The sequence below is a fragment of the Electrophorus electricus genome, chromosome 19, assembly GCF_041902795.1.
Source record: "Electrophorus electricus isolate QZ-2024a chromosome 19, ASM4190279v1, whole genome shotgun sequence".
Classification (NCBI taxonomy): domain Eukaryota; kingdom Metazoa; phylum Chordata; class Actinopteri; order Gymnotiformes; family Gymnotidae; genus Electrophorus; species Electrophorus electricus.
In genome coordinates, this window is record NC_137515.1 from 4,277,435 (window position 1) to 4,290,561 (window position 13,127).

General features: G+C 41.5%; 1 protein-coding gene across 12 annotated transcripts in view; it reads left to right on the forward strand.

The window, feature by feature from the left end:
• The window catches only part of gramd1ba (GRAM domain containing 1Ba), a 64,708-nt gene that overhangs the window by 37,407 nt on the left and 14,174 nt on the right, over positions 1–13,127 (forward strand). For 8 of the 12 annotated variants that reach the window (XR_014118580.1, XM_081701904.1, XM_081701906.1 and 5 more), the window contains 3 exons: positions 7,636–7,855; positions 8,553–8,573; positions 11,103–11,123. Coding sequence is in view for 11 of the 12 variants with exons in the window: in XM_081701904.1 (XP_081558030.1) it covers positions 7,636–7,855; positions 8,553–8,573; positions 11,103–11,123 (262 nt within the window). In the remaining variant the exon portion in view is untranslated. The remainder of the gene's footprint in view (positions 1–7,635; positions 7,856–8,552; positions 8,574–11,102; positions 11,124–13,127) is intronic. The other 4 variants (XM_081701903.1, XM_027015435.3, XM_081701908.1 and 1 more) reach the window with 1 other exon arrangement.

Sequence of the window (13,127 nt, forward strand, 5' to 3'; positions counted from 1 at the left end):
GAGTGGAGATGCAAAACCAAACAGTGTTGTGTAAAAAATGTCTGTCAATGACACGCCTGTCATTTTTATTCTAATTGACCAGCCTCATAGCGTACATCTAATCTATTACATAAATAAGTTATAAGGTAGGCTAGAAGCTTTGTGGTGTCATTCATCTGTATTTATTACAGTGTTTAGTGATTTTACTGTCTGTGTTGTGGAAGGGTAATGAATTTGCAGAGAGTTTACTGCCCCCTGCAGCCATGGTGCCTACAGCTTGAGGGTCAGTGGCTGCTTTAATCCTGCTTTATGTTCAGTAGGCTGCCAAATTCTCCTGCCCTAGTTTAGCTGCTAGCAGGTCACAGCACATATAGAGTGGGTTTCCCAGTTCAGATTCGATCACATGACCCCCCCCCCCCCCCAACCTCCAGTAAGGCACATTGGAGTTCCTCCATCTCATCTCCAGCAGGAGCAGCATGTGAGATCAGACTGCCATCAAGGCAGCCTCTTTCTAACATGATCAGTCACATCATATCTGTGGTCGTCCGATTATAGGTAGTCAAATATTTTGGCATTTGCTATTAGTTAAAAATGAATGCATACGATGGCATATCAGCTTTGTATCGGTGTGTGGCAGCATGTGTGTCACACATTGCTGAGGTTGACATTAAGGAGGTTGCTGTGGGGACTCTGTCCTCTGCACTCTTCAGTCTGCTGAGTCGATTATGTCACATTTACATTTACTGCAGCAGCTGATCGATGTTCTGTTTTCAGAGTTCAGTTTCAGCATTGTCAGGCCGTGACCCCCGCTGCAGTGGTCTGAAATCCCTCGGCTGGCATCCTTTTGCTGCGGTAATTAGGACTCATTTTTTTAGCAGGATGTGTTTGAAATCTGCCCTCTGCTTTGCTGCACTATAGACATCTCGGAGGCGCCTGACCACATGTGGTCTCTCTGTCCCTATAAAAGCAAATACCGAACGCCATTTTATTTTTCTCAAGGGCAGACTTCACCACCGCAGACCTGTCAAATCCAGCACTGGTCTCTCAAACAGGCTGTACTTGCACCTGCATAACTGAAGGGCTCCAAATGGCTTCTCTGTAAACAATACTCTACCCTATAAACAATGCTCTGCAGTGCAGTTTTGCTCTGCTTAGCAATCCATCTTTGGCATTCTTTGTACTGTTTTAAGAGGCCTTCAGACACTCATAGAGTGTAGCTATGGTTCATATGGGAAGTGCAATATGTTACCAAATCATCCTTCCATGTCCTTAGTTTTGAAAGTGAATTTTACAGCCCACAGGCACTCCCCTCCAATGCTGCGCCTTGCTCACCGACAGCACCTGAAGATGCCACTTCAGAGTGGATTTCTCTCTGCCGTCAACCTACTGCCAGAGCTTGGGTTTTTTTAATTTTGTTTTGTTAGTCAGGCTGATACTGTGATTTGTCTGTTTTCATGGATAATAAAGACTCACCTCAACTGCACCTGCGTCTCGTTCCCGCCCTGCCTGTCACACTTACATCAATTACTCTCTCTTATAACTACAAACCTTACATATTAACTTCACTGTAGTGATTGAATACATTCGTAGATGTTGCTGAATAATATTCCTCAAGGTTAATAATAAGAACATAAGTCTAACAAGTCTGAAGTTTATGAGGTTAAATAGGGAGAGGACAAAAAAAGTCACAGGTGCTCGTGGTTAATACTCTGGTGATGGAAAGCAGGGCAGGTGTGCTGGTGTGTGTGTGTGTGTGTGTGTTTGTGTGTATGATTTTCTTTACTGTAAATAGTCTTTGGTAGTTTTTGTGTGTGTAGGAATATGGGGGTTATTAGATAGCTAAGGCTACATGACATGTGAATTATGTAGTTTATAAGCTTGTTTATGTTTATACATCCCTGTTATATTGTAGTCATATGTTTATATACATACAAAACTCTTGGACTCTTACAGCATTCAGTTACAATAGTCCCCCAGAGTAGCGTTGTGGTGGTAGAGACTCTGCCTGGGATTTAAAAAAAAAAATGTGAAAAAAAAAGCAAAAGGGAAATGTGGGAATGATGGTGCTGTTGAGAGCGAGAAGGAGAGGTCTGGGGAAGTTGGAGTGGAGGCGGAGCCTGAATCGTCACGGTGATCGTCACTGCTGCTGCCACTGCTGACGTGTGCGCTTCCATTCATGAAAAGCATGAATACCGAACGAGCCAACAGGCTTACGGCAACAAGCAGGAGCAATTATGCAGAATGGAAGCCAACGCCCTCCTCCTGTTCATGTGCTCCATCAGTCCTATACAGAAGGAGAGTGAGGGAAAGAGAGGGGGAGAGAGAGAGAGAGAGAGACAGTAGCAGTGAGCAAGTTTGTGTGAGATAGCGTGTGTCTGAGCGCTCGGCTCGGCTCAGCTGTTTGTCTGGGATTCGCAGGGAGGCGGTTCCTCATCCTCTTACTCCCACCCGCCCCCCCTGCCCCCCCTGCCCCCCCAACACTCCATCCTCGGGGCTGCTGGATGAATGAAGGAGAACAGGAGCATTGTGCTTTTACGCGGTCCTTCATGGCTTCCAGGTTTGTCCACATCTGACCATGTTTGACAAATCTCCATTAAGCTCAGTCATTATTTGCACAATGGGGGAACGGCTGGGGGTGGTTGTTGTTTTCATCTGTGCTAGCTCTCGTGCATGGTTACACACAAGCGGTGTGCTCACTGGCTCATCTGTCTTCATGTGGAGAAACAGTGCAGTGGGGGGTTGAGTTCTTCTGAGCAAGCATGCTTTTTCCCCCTTTCCTCAGCAGAACTGTCCAATGCAGAATTAATTAATGTGCTGTTTGTCTGTTAGTAGTTTTTTTTACAAATGGTAGCATTCTATATTTTAACCCAGCACACTAAAGATGCCTCCATATCTGTATTGGGGGCTACATTGCTTCAGGGATGCAGCATCTCCATCTCTGTGGTTGCCGGGAAGCGCTTTCAGCCGAGCAGTACAGAATGGTGAGAAAGGGAGCAGGTCCCAGTGCTCAGCAATGTGTTAGATTACCCTGTTAGTGCTGTTGTTTTCCTTCCACCTCCACTCCATCAGTATTCGTGTGGCCGTTTGAATAGGTGGCTGTCATTCAGCTTTCCTCTTTGAGAGAAGATAAAACAATCCAAGTCATTTGGACTCCAGATCACAATCTTGGTGAACTATATGCTCGTATTAAACCGTGATAGTTATGTGGCAGTGAAATCAGAAATGTGACAGTTTACACATGACTTTATGGATAATTTACTAGTAACTTGGCAGACATCTTGACATGGAAATGTAAATAATTTATTTGTCATTGGGACTTGACATTAACAGCCATTACACATGAAATCTGTTTGCTTTAGTTAGTAAGAATTTGTTATCCATATGCTTGAAAATTCATAATCCCTTTTGTTAATTGTATTGCATCGCGCTGAACACAGATCTCATGTCAGCTGGTTGCTAGTGTCATAATAAAAGAGAAGGCAGTGTAATATGTGTCACAGGATTCAGGTCAGTTTCATTGCAGTTCTGTGTGGGTGCACTATGCTTTTCATGGTTGTCACGGTGCTCCTTTGATGTGTCAGGAAACCCTTGAGGTGATGGACATTCTGCTACATGTTAGTGTAAAGGTGTTCTGTAATAGATATGACACCCCCCCCAGCGCGCACACATGCGCGCGCACACACACACACACACACACACACACACACACACACACACAGTTCCTGTAGTAGCATCTAGTAAGCTATTTTAAAGGTGACATACTATGAACCACAAACAGTTGTAATTTCCTACAAATGTAAATCCTGCATAAGCAAAACAGGGTCATAAAATGGAACAATTTGTTACATAAAAGTCTTGACTGATTAATATTTATATCCCTAAAATTTTCATACACCAGCTCATGTTCTAGCCCAGACAATATTAACAAGCACCTGCACAGCCAAAATTTCAAAGGTTCTTCAGGTATTGTGAAAAATAAAACTAAGAAAATGGAGAAAGTGGCTTGGTTGATATTCATTTTTAACAGGACCCCAGACATGTTTGCTCTCCACCTTTCTTTGCTATCCACATTTCACTCCGAATAGTTTCTCAAACCTTAGGGAAGGCTTCGCTCAGCATTCGTAACAGAAAGGATGGGCAGTTCTGTCTTAATTGGCATCACACGCCTGACCACATCCTTTAAATAGCTATTATATAGCAATTCTAGCTATGTGATTTTATGATTTTAGTGAGCTAACCAGTTGAATTTACTTTGTAGCTTAGTTACTAGCAAGTTCTAAGCAAACTGTGATGACCTAGCTTATTCACACCGAGATTCATTTTCCTGCCAGTGTCCCATTCAAATAGCTTGCATTGCTATGCAATGTTAAAATGTATAATATAAAATGTATCCTTGTCAATCCCTTTATCGGGTAAATTTCTAATGTGTAGTTCATCAACAATATCTCAGAAACTGTCTAGCTAACTAGTTAAGTTTGGCTGCTTAGAGATTGCTTAGAGATATCTACTCTAAAGCTTGCTAACCTTAGCTTTCCCACTACTGAAGTGGAAACGACTGTCATTTGACAAGACATCTAGTCAATCTGTTAATCAGTTTTGTTGGAGAACTGAAATATCATCCAATGCAGGCTGCATACGAGCATATATGGCTGGATGCCTAAACTTTCCATGGTTCACCTCACAGTTAGCTAGCAATTGATTTTGATCTGCTGATTCTGTGAGATATCGTGGTTCCTCGTTGTAAACCAGCCAATTAGAGCATTTATTCATAAGTCCATCAAAGTTTTTTTTTAATTTAAATTTTATTTTTTTATTTTTACTTATTTATTTATTTAAATTAAATAGCTCATTTCATTCTAGGGTCAAATCATAGGGTTGTAATTGGACATGTAAACTGCATCTGGGTATTTTTTTGCCCCGATTAGATTTTCTATATTAGACATAAATAAAGCAGAAAACATAATGCACTGGTTGAAGAAAAACTGTCATTTTACAATTGCATGCATAATTTCAGTGTGGGAAAATGCTATTATTATTATTAATATTATGGTATAGTAATTCTGACAAGGTGGTCATAGTTAAGTAAAAAATATTGATCATCATTAAAGGAAGGATCATGTCACCTCATTAGAGGTGAGTGATAAGGTGCGCACGCATATTCTTAGGTTTATGAGTGGACTCGCAAGTGTGTAGTTTGCAAATAAAAAATGATTTATTTATATGTAATACAATGTTTTATGATTGTATGAGAATTAAATTATTTGCAGTTTAATTACTGAAAAGAAATTCATTTTCATATTACGTTACCCTGTATGTACACCCCATCTACCCATCTCTGTCCCTCTGTCTATATCTCTCTGCTTATATCCCTCTGTCTATATCTCTATATCCCTCTGTCTATATCTCTCTGGCTGTATCTCTCTGTCTATATCTCCCTGTCCCTCTGTCTATATCCCTCTGTCTATATCTCTCTGTCCCTCTGTCTATATCTCTCTGTCTATATCTCTCTGACTCTCTCTATAGCACCTTCCTTTTACTTGTCTACCTTCCTCTTCCTATGTGTCTCCCCTCTTCCACTCTGTCTCTCACTCTTTCTTTCCCACTTTATTTCTCTGTCACCTTTTTCTCTCTCTCTCTCACACACACACACACACACACACACTCATTATGTGTCTCTTTTCTCCTCCCTCTCTCGGTTTATTTGGTTCCTTCAGGGTAGCAGTTTGATCTGTCTCCACAGTAAGATGTTCTTGTATGTAATTGTTTAAAAGTCTCTGCTCTTATTTTACCATTGGACATTCAGTGCGCTACTGTTTTATTTTTGCACTAATGTACATGCACTCAATTGAGTGATATACCAAGTTTGTTTTTCAGACTCTCTGTACTTTAAATTTGCCTTCTTGTGTTTGAACATTTTTGTCTTGCTGGAAATCATCTCAGTGATGATGTTTATGAGAGTGTTTAAACACAGCCCATCTCATTGACCATGCATTCGTGCCTTATGAGAAATGAACATTCTGAACTCTGAACACGATCCTCTACTCTAGTCATAGAGGATCCTCATGTTACCCTGGTAGAGCTTAATCAAAGCACAAATGGCTGAGTCTGCTCATGACTGTTTCTGTCCTCTGGATGTGATCTGAGACCTGTATGTGAGGCTCACAGTAGCACTTTATGCAATTAATATGTTCATAGAAAATTCCAGAAATGCTTGACTCTTTCCACCTTGTGGCGAAAGGACCACTGGCTTTATTGTGATATTGCCTCCAGGGTTTGATAACCATTAGTCTATAGTGTAGGATCATGTTTAAATCAGTTGTACTCAAGAGGTCACCCCTAGAGCTGTGATCTCAATAGGTATCTGTGACAACTGTAGATCTGATTCTAGTTTGACATGTTACATCCCTCTCATAGTTAAGGAAATCTGGTGATTTCTCCAAATAAGGTGTCTGGATTTACGGCCCTAGATATGAATGCTAGATGATTTATATGTTCATGTTTGTGATATTTGTGCATTTATACAGGTGTATAAATGTTTGTATATGAATTCATTTCACCAATATGTTTGTGTCTGTTAATTGGACAGTAAGGACAATGAGTGATTCTAATCACCACCTTTCTACCCTGGCCTGGGGGATTAGAACACTAACAACCCATGTGATGAGGCACTTCTGCTTCCATGTAAAGCCCCTCTTTAATCAAAGCCATGGCTGCTGTGCTCTTCCCGGGTGTCCACAGCTCGGGGGAGAGCTGTCAGCTTGTGTCCATTCCTGGCAGCTGACAGAGCGGATGCGGACGTACCATTGGACAGCATAATGCCTCTGCCTTGGCCCTCTTTACGGGCCTGTGATTCCTTACCTGCTTGCCAAGAGGAGTTCCCATTTTCCAGCATTCATAGAACCTCGTTCAGTTCTGCAAAGCTCATAAAGAAGTATGTGATAGATTTCTGCATGATATGGACAACATATTGCATACTACTACATTCTGTACTGGCCTGTGTTGATTTGACCAAAATGATTTAGGTTTAATGAATCCCAAGAACACTGGTTTGAACTTTCAAATGCAAATTAAAGCCTGCATCTGTCGAATATTTTCTGTGTACCACTACAAATAAACTCATTTATGCAAGCAGCTGTCTAATGTGGTCATATGCATGAGTTGTGTTTGACAAAGAGCAAAGATGTTGTGGAAGGGGTCAAAAGATTATTTTTCTAATTTTTTAGTAATTCATTCTTGGAATTCTTGGAATATTCTCCTTTTCTTGCACATTTCTTCAATTAATACCCATCTCTAATATATCTGGAGTCTATTTTTGAGAATTAAAAAGCTTTAAAACATGAAGATGAGTTGCTCTTGATTGCAAATGCCCTAATGTTATTTCTCTTTCATTTCTTTAATTTTTCATTTTAATTTCTTTATCTCACAAAAATTGCATGTGCACATGCACGTGGTTTGTCTAAGGCTGTCTAAACATACACTTTACCAATGTTCATCTGCTGCCTGAAGTCACTCTACATGATGGTGTTTTAAATATAACTGTAAAACTGAAAAGAAAAAGTAAAAATAACCGTGTAACAAAAGATGAAGCTGTGAAAGAGGTGGTGAGACTGACATGTTTCTTTTTGTCACTCACCCCTACACCTGCCCCTCCCCCAGCACTGCCAGTAACTCGAACCGGAGCACGCCCACTTGCTCGCCCGTTCTTCGCAAGCGCTCGCGCTCGCCCACGCCCCTGAGTCCTGAGGGAGAGGCCATGGTGGAGAAGGGCTCTGACCATTCCTCTGATAAGTCCCCCTCCACCCCCGAGCAGGTCATCCAACGCACCTACAGCCAGTCTGGACATACCACAACCCGCAGCGGGGGCAAGAACTCCAAGGTGAGCGTAAACACGCGCACAAATCACACACACTCGCGCGCATTCACAACATGCACCATATACCTGGATATACTGTAATTGCATTTTAAGTCTTCACATAGATCTGGTACTATTTAAAGGAATGTAAGAGACATTATTAATGACATTTTTTTAACGTGATGTCAAAATGTAATTACTCAGATGCGAAAATCTTTAAAGAAAATCTATATTATATGACTGCTATTCAAGAAAATGAAAAGAAAGTTATTGATCATAAATGCTGAATGATTAAGTGCTGAACCTAGGGTCAACTAAATCTATCTCTGATAAAAAAAAAAAGTATTCCTGTAAATACAAACTTCCTTCTAAAATGGTTTTGTTTGTTTTGTGTTTTTATTTTTTGAAACTATGTGGTGAAACAGTTGTAGTGTGATTCCCGTAGTTGGATTCCCACGCTCTCTATGACTGCTTGAATCTGAACGCATGGCCATTACATCATCAGTATTGCAGTAAACAAGGCCCCACATGCCTCATCTCATCTTTCCCTCATACATGTTCCACTCTTCATGAACATGAAGTGCCATTTCTCTTTTGAAATCGCCTAAAACTGTTTCAGCTCATTCTGGTTTTGTTCCTTGTACACAGTGTTTGATTTTGTTGTTTTCTTTTTTTCCCCTTTGTTTTCTGAATTCTTTGTTCTTTTTCTCATGCATGCTAGTCACACAAGAGACTGTCCAAAGTAAGCATCACACTTTTTTCGCACTTCTCCCCCCCCTGCCTTTTGTTGTTTTCTGCTGTGTGTACTGATGAGGCCCTGCTTCCTAATCCTAGCAGTGCTGGGCCACTCTTCACATGTACCCTTTCTCCACAAAACCTTTCCTACCAAAAACCATGAATATTCCTCATATCCTTAACCTCACTGGACCTTATTTTCTGAGATTTCCGTGCTGATCATTTAGAGCAGTGGTCACCGACCCTGTTCATGGAGATCTGACTTTTGGCAGAGTGATGCCAATTGTCTGAATCAAGCAGAAGATACAGGCAGGAACCGAACTCTGAAGGAAGATTGTTAAATCTCCAGGAACAGCATTGGTGACCACTGTGTTCGGCCACTGTGTGTCTTTGTTCTTGAACTAAGGCGAACCTTCTCACAGAAGCTCAGCCTTGTGCCTGCGCTCTCACTATTATTACTTTGTCTTAAGTTATTAGATGCTTATGTTCTTTGGCTAATATTATCCATCTCACCCTGCTGCCTGTGGTCTGCTTTTTAATCCTCTGCTTCTGCTAACATGCCATTTTTTAATACCCCTGCGAACTTGCCATAGTCATCATCACATTCACACTGTACTCCTCCTAGTTGTTCAAAAATAAGCCTTTTCCTGTCAAAGCTAATGCAGTCTAATAAAAGTGTGAATTGCTGGTCAATAGTTAGTGCTATTAATATTCGTTTTAGTGCAATTTTTTTTTTATTTCATTTTTTTTCTCAGATTTTAGATAATTAATGTTAAATGTTCATTGTAATATAAGAGAATATTCCTCCAAAGTTACTGTACAGAAGAATCCTTTAGAAAAGCAGATTTGTGTCTTCAGTGTAGAAAATAGTACTTTTTATTACCGAAATGATGGAAACAAAAAACGAGTGAGCATCTTTACTTCCTTGCATAGGGGTATATGTGATGTGCATGTGCACAGACACATTTACGTAGTTGGAATATTTAACCTACTCTGGTGTTGCATCTGTGGTTGTGATTGGAGCAGCATTAGTGGTGAGTGGGTGCATAACTGAACAGTTACCCTCTCAGAGGACACAGATTATAAAGATACGAAGGGCTGACTCGATCATTATTGGTGCTCCATTTACAGCCCCCCCCGCACACACACACACACACACACACACACACACACACACACACACAAGCAAGCTTCGGGATAGCTTTACTTTCTTCTGTGACCTCTAAATTTGTGTTTGATGTTGTTCACGCTGAGCCTTTGGGCTCCTCTATGGCAGACTAAGTAATGCAAAGTGAAGTTAAGGTTGTTTATTCCCATATGAGGGGAGAGCAGGCAGCATTACACAACTGAACAGCCCAGATGGGCCATTGCAGCACATAGGAGCTTCTTCAGCTATTTTGAAAATGTAGAAACATGTACTTCATAAAAAACAGTCGGATGGCTTTTTTTTTGACAATACATTTATATATAGACAGATCACAAAAGATGTTAGATTGACAATTGTTTTCGTTTGCCATTCATTTGATTTTCTCATTTGACTTTTTGCTTTGAATATCTTTCTCACCAGTGTAGCAGGCTTAACCTGATTAAACTAAGCTGTTCGTTTTTGTTTCATTTGCCCCTGAACCAGTGATACTCAGGGCGATTGCCCCTTAGCCAGCTGCAGGAGAGTGTACTTGGCCCTTTCGTGACAGTTCCTAGGTCCTCTCCTGCATTATGTGGAGACTCAGAAGCTGCTCTGCTTTACTGCTCTCGTTCTTGGTAGATTTCATGTGCAGCTGTGGCATCACCATGTGATGCAGGCATGAGTCTTGCTTATTTGTTTTAGCTCCCCAGAGAAAAGGGGGAGGTGGTCTCACATGGGCAAAGGGAAGGGATTCAGCCATTGGGGTGCAGTTCCTGGTTTGCTCCGTTTCCTAAATGCTGCAATAACACACAAAGATAGTTTGACGGTAGCGTTTCTGCTGCAATTTAGGGGAAAGTGTGCCCCTTAGTGGTAGCTTGGCATATGAGCAATATCCTACCTACAGATAGTCTACAGCTAAGGCAAGACAGAGCTACTGTGCTACAGCAACCTTTCACTTAATGAGCCTTGCCTATAAATGTGTCATCCCTTGTGTTAACCCTTTTGCCCAAATGGGTAAATAGCCCAAACTCGTGCTATTAATTTTTACGACTGCTGCGGATATTTGGCTTATTTATGCATATTTGGGGGATATGGTATTGATGAGAGAGAGAGAGAGAGAGAGAGAGAGAGAGAGAGAGAGAGAGTGTGTGTGTGTGTTTATTATGCTACATAATACTATTGATACTGTACATTTTTAATGTAATATTTTAGAGTATTTTGAATAATTACTTACTGTTGTTCTAACTTGAATATACAGGTATATCTGCAGATTTGAAGCATTGTCCTGTGACATGATTAGTCTGGTGAATAGGTGATGTGCTGAGCAGTTTAACACTTTCCTCTCTGTCTGATAATTGTGTTTGCTTTGTCTCTTTTTCCTTCTCTCTGTGTCGGACTACCAAAAAACAGAAGAGTCAAAGCTGGTACAATGTAAGTCATGCTCTTATGCTCTTCTGCTTTGTGTTTTTTTTGGGGGGGTGTGGGGGGGGCATTTGTGTGGGGAGTTGTTTATTTATGTTATTTAGTCTAATGCTTTTTGTTTAGGCTTTTCTTTGGGATTCTGGAATAACTGACTTTGAAGGTAAAACATTTTAATATTTGGAGTATATAATATTGTGTCAGTTATTTTTACATTTTTTGGCATTGCTTCTCTGTGAATAGTATTCTGAAGTGTTTTCTGGTTTGGGTCTACATTTTCAAAGCCAGATGGAATGTGTTGAAATCTTCACAGTTCTCACGCCCACTGTATTTTTGACCGGTTAGCATTGCCCACTTACACTTTTCCCATGAGAAATATGGAGGTTTGCGTTTCAGGCACACAATGGCTGTTAAGGGGGAGCATAGACATGGCCTCTCAGTCTCAGCTCTGACTCATACAACGAGCAACAGAAAACAAGCCGTTCACAGTGGAAAACAGGACGACCACACAACAGAGGACATGAAGACAAGCTGTTCACAGTGGAAAACAGGACCACCGCACAAGAGAGGACATGAAAACAAGGCATTCACAGTGGAAAACAGGACGACCACACAACAGAGAACATGAAGACAAGCTGTTCACAGTGGAAAACAGGACCACCGCACAAGAGAGGACATGAAGACAAGCCGTTCACAGTGGAATACAGGACCACCACACAACAGAGGACATGAAGACAAGCCGTTCACCGTTCGCAGTTCTCATGGAGGTTTCTGACATAGCTGACTGCTATGGGATCATTAGGTCTTAACACAGCCACATTCGTTGTATCTTTTTTGATTCCTTGCCTCTGTCATTAGGACTGTCAGTGTATGTCCTCTTTTTGAAGAGCTTCATCAGGAAACGTCATCAGGCAGTAGTACTCTGGTTTGATAATGGCTTGTGTTATCTCTACAGCAATAAAGAGCAGCAAAAAAAGTATAGTAGCATTAATGCATAATATCACATTAATGACATAATAGCACATTAATGCATAATATCACATTAATGACATATCACATTAATGCCATAATAGCACATTAATGACATAATAGCACATTAATGACATAATAGCACAGGCTGGGTGAGATGGAAGCTTTGGTTGAGTTGGTTTGATTGGGCTGCCTTACTGAAGAATCTGTTTCAGTTTTAAGTATTTTGACTGCATTGGTTTAGTCAGGAGTGAGAACATGGTTTGCCTTAACGTCATCTATTTTCATCAAGCGCACTGCGAAGGTCAAGACCTTAAGAGCAGTGGCAGACAAACCAATTGCATTCTTCCAGTACCAACAGATGGCCATTCGTCCAACTGCGTGAGAAGGCAAATCCAAACGTAACCTGAATCAGTACTGGTCAGCTAATTTATCCTTATTTCACTGCATATTACTTCTGCTCTCGGCAATGTAGCATATGAGAGGCGCTGCATGGCTGTTTGCTCTGTGACTGTGAGGCAGATGGTTTTGCTGGGAATGGGAAAGGGAGTGAGAGAGAGAGAGAGAGAGAGAGAGAGAGAGAGAGAGAGAGAGAAAGAAAGAGAGAGCGAGAGAAGTGATTCACCTCTTTGGCATGAACCTCTCCTAGATCCCTTCCTCCCGGACAAAGGTTTACCATAGTTCCTTCACCTTGGTGGGGGGCGGAGGGTGGAAGGGTGGTAAGTCCTTGGACATGCTAAAATGTTTAGGGTGCGAAATTGTTGCTTCCTGCACTCCTGCCTCACCAGCCTGAGAGATTCGAGGTATTGACCATCACTGCCTTTCTCTAGATGAGGGAAGGGGGGGCTACCAGCAAAACAAGGATCAGAATTTGCAAAACTGGACTGTTGAGTGGCTACATCAAAAATCCCCACAGCCCTCCAGTCTCAAGGTATGAGTCTCTGTGCTTGGAGCAGAGAACACACATGGAGGAGGCCCGCCGTGCTTCTGCCCCGCCCTCTTGCTCTGCTGTACTTCTTATTGGTTCATCTGGCGACCAGCCCCCCC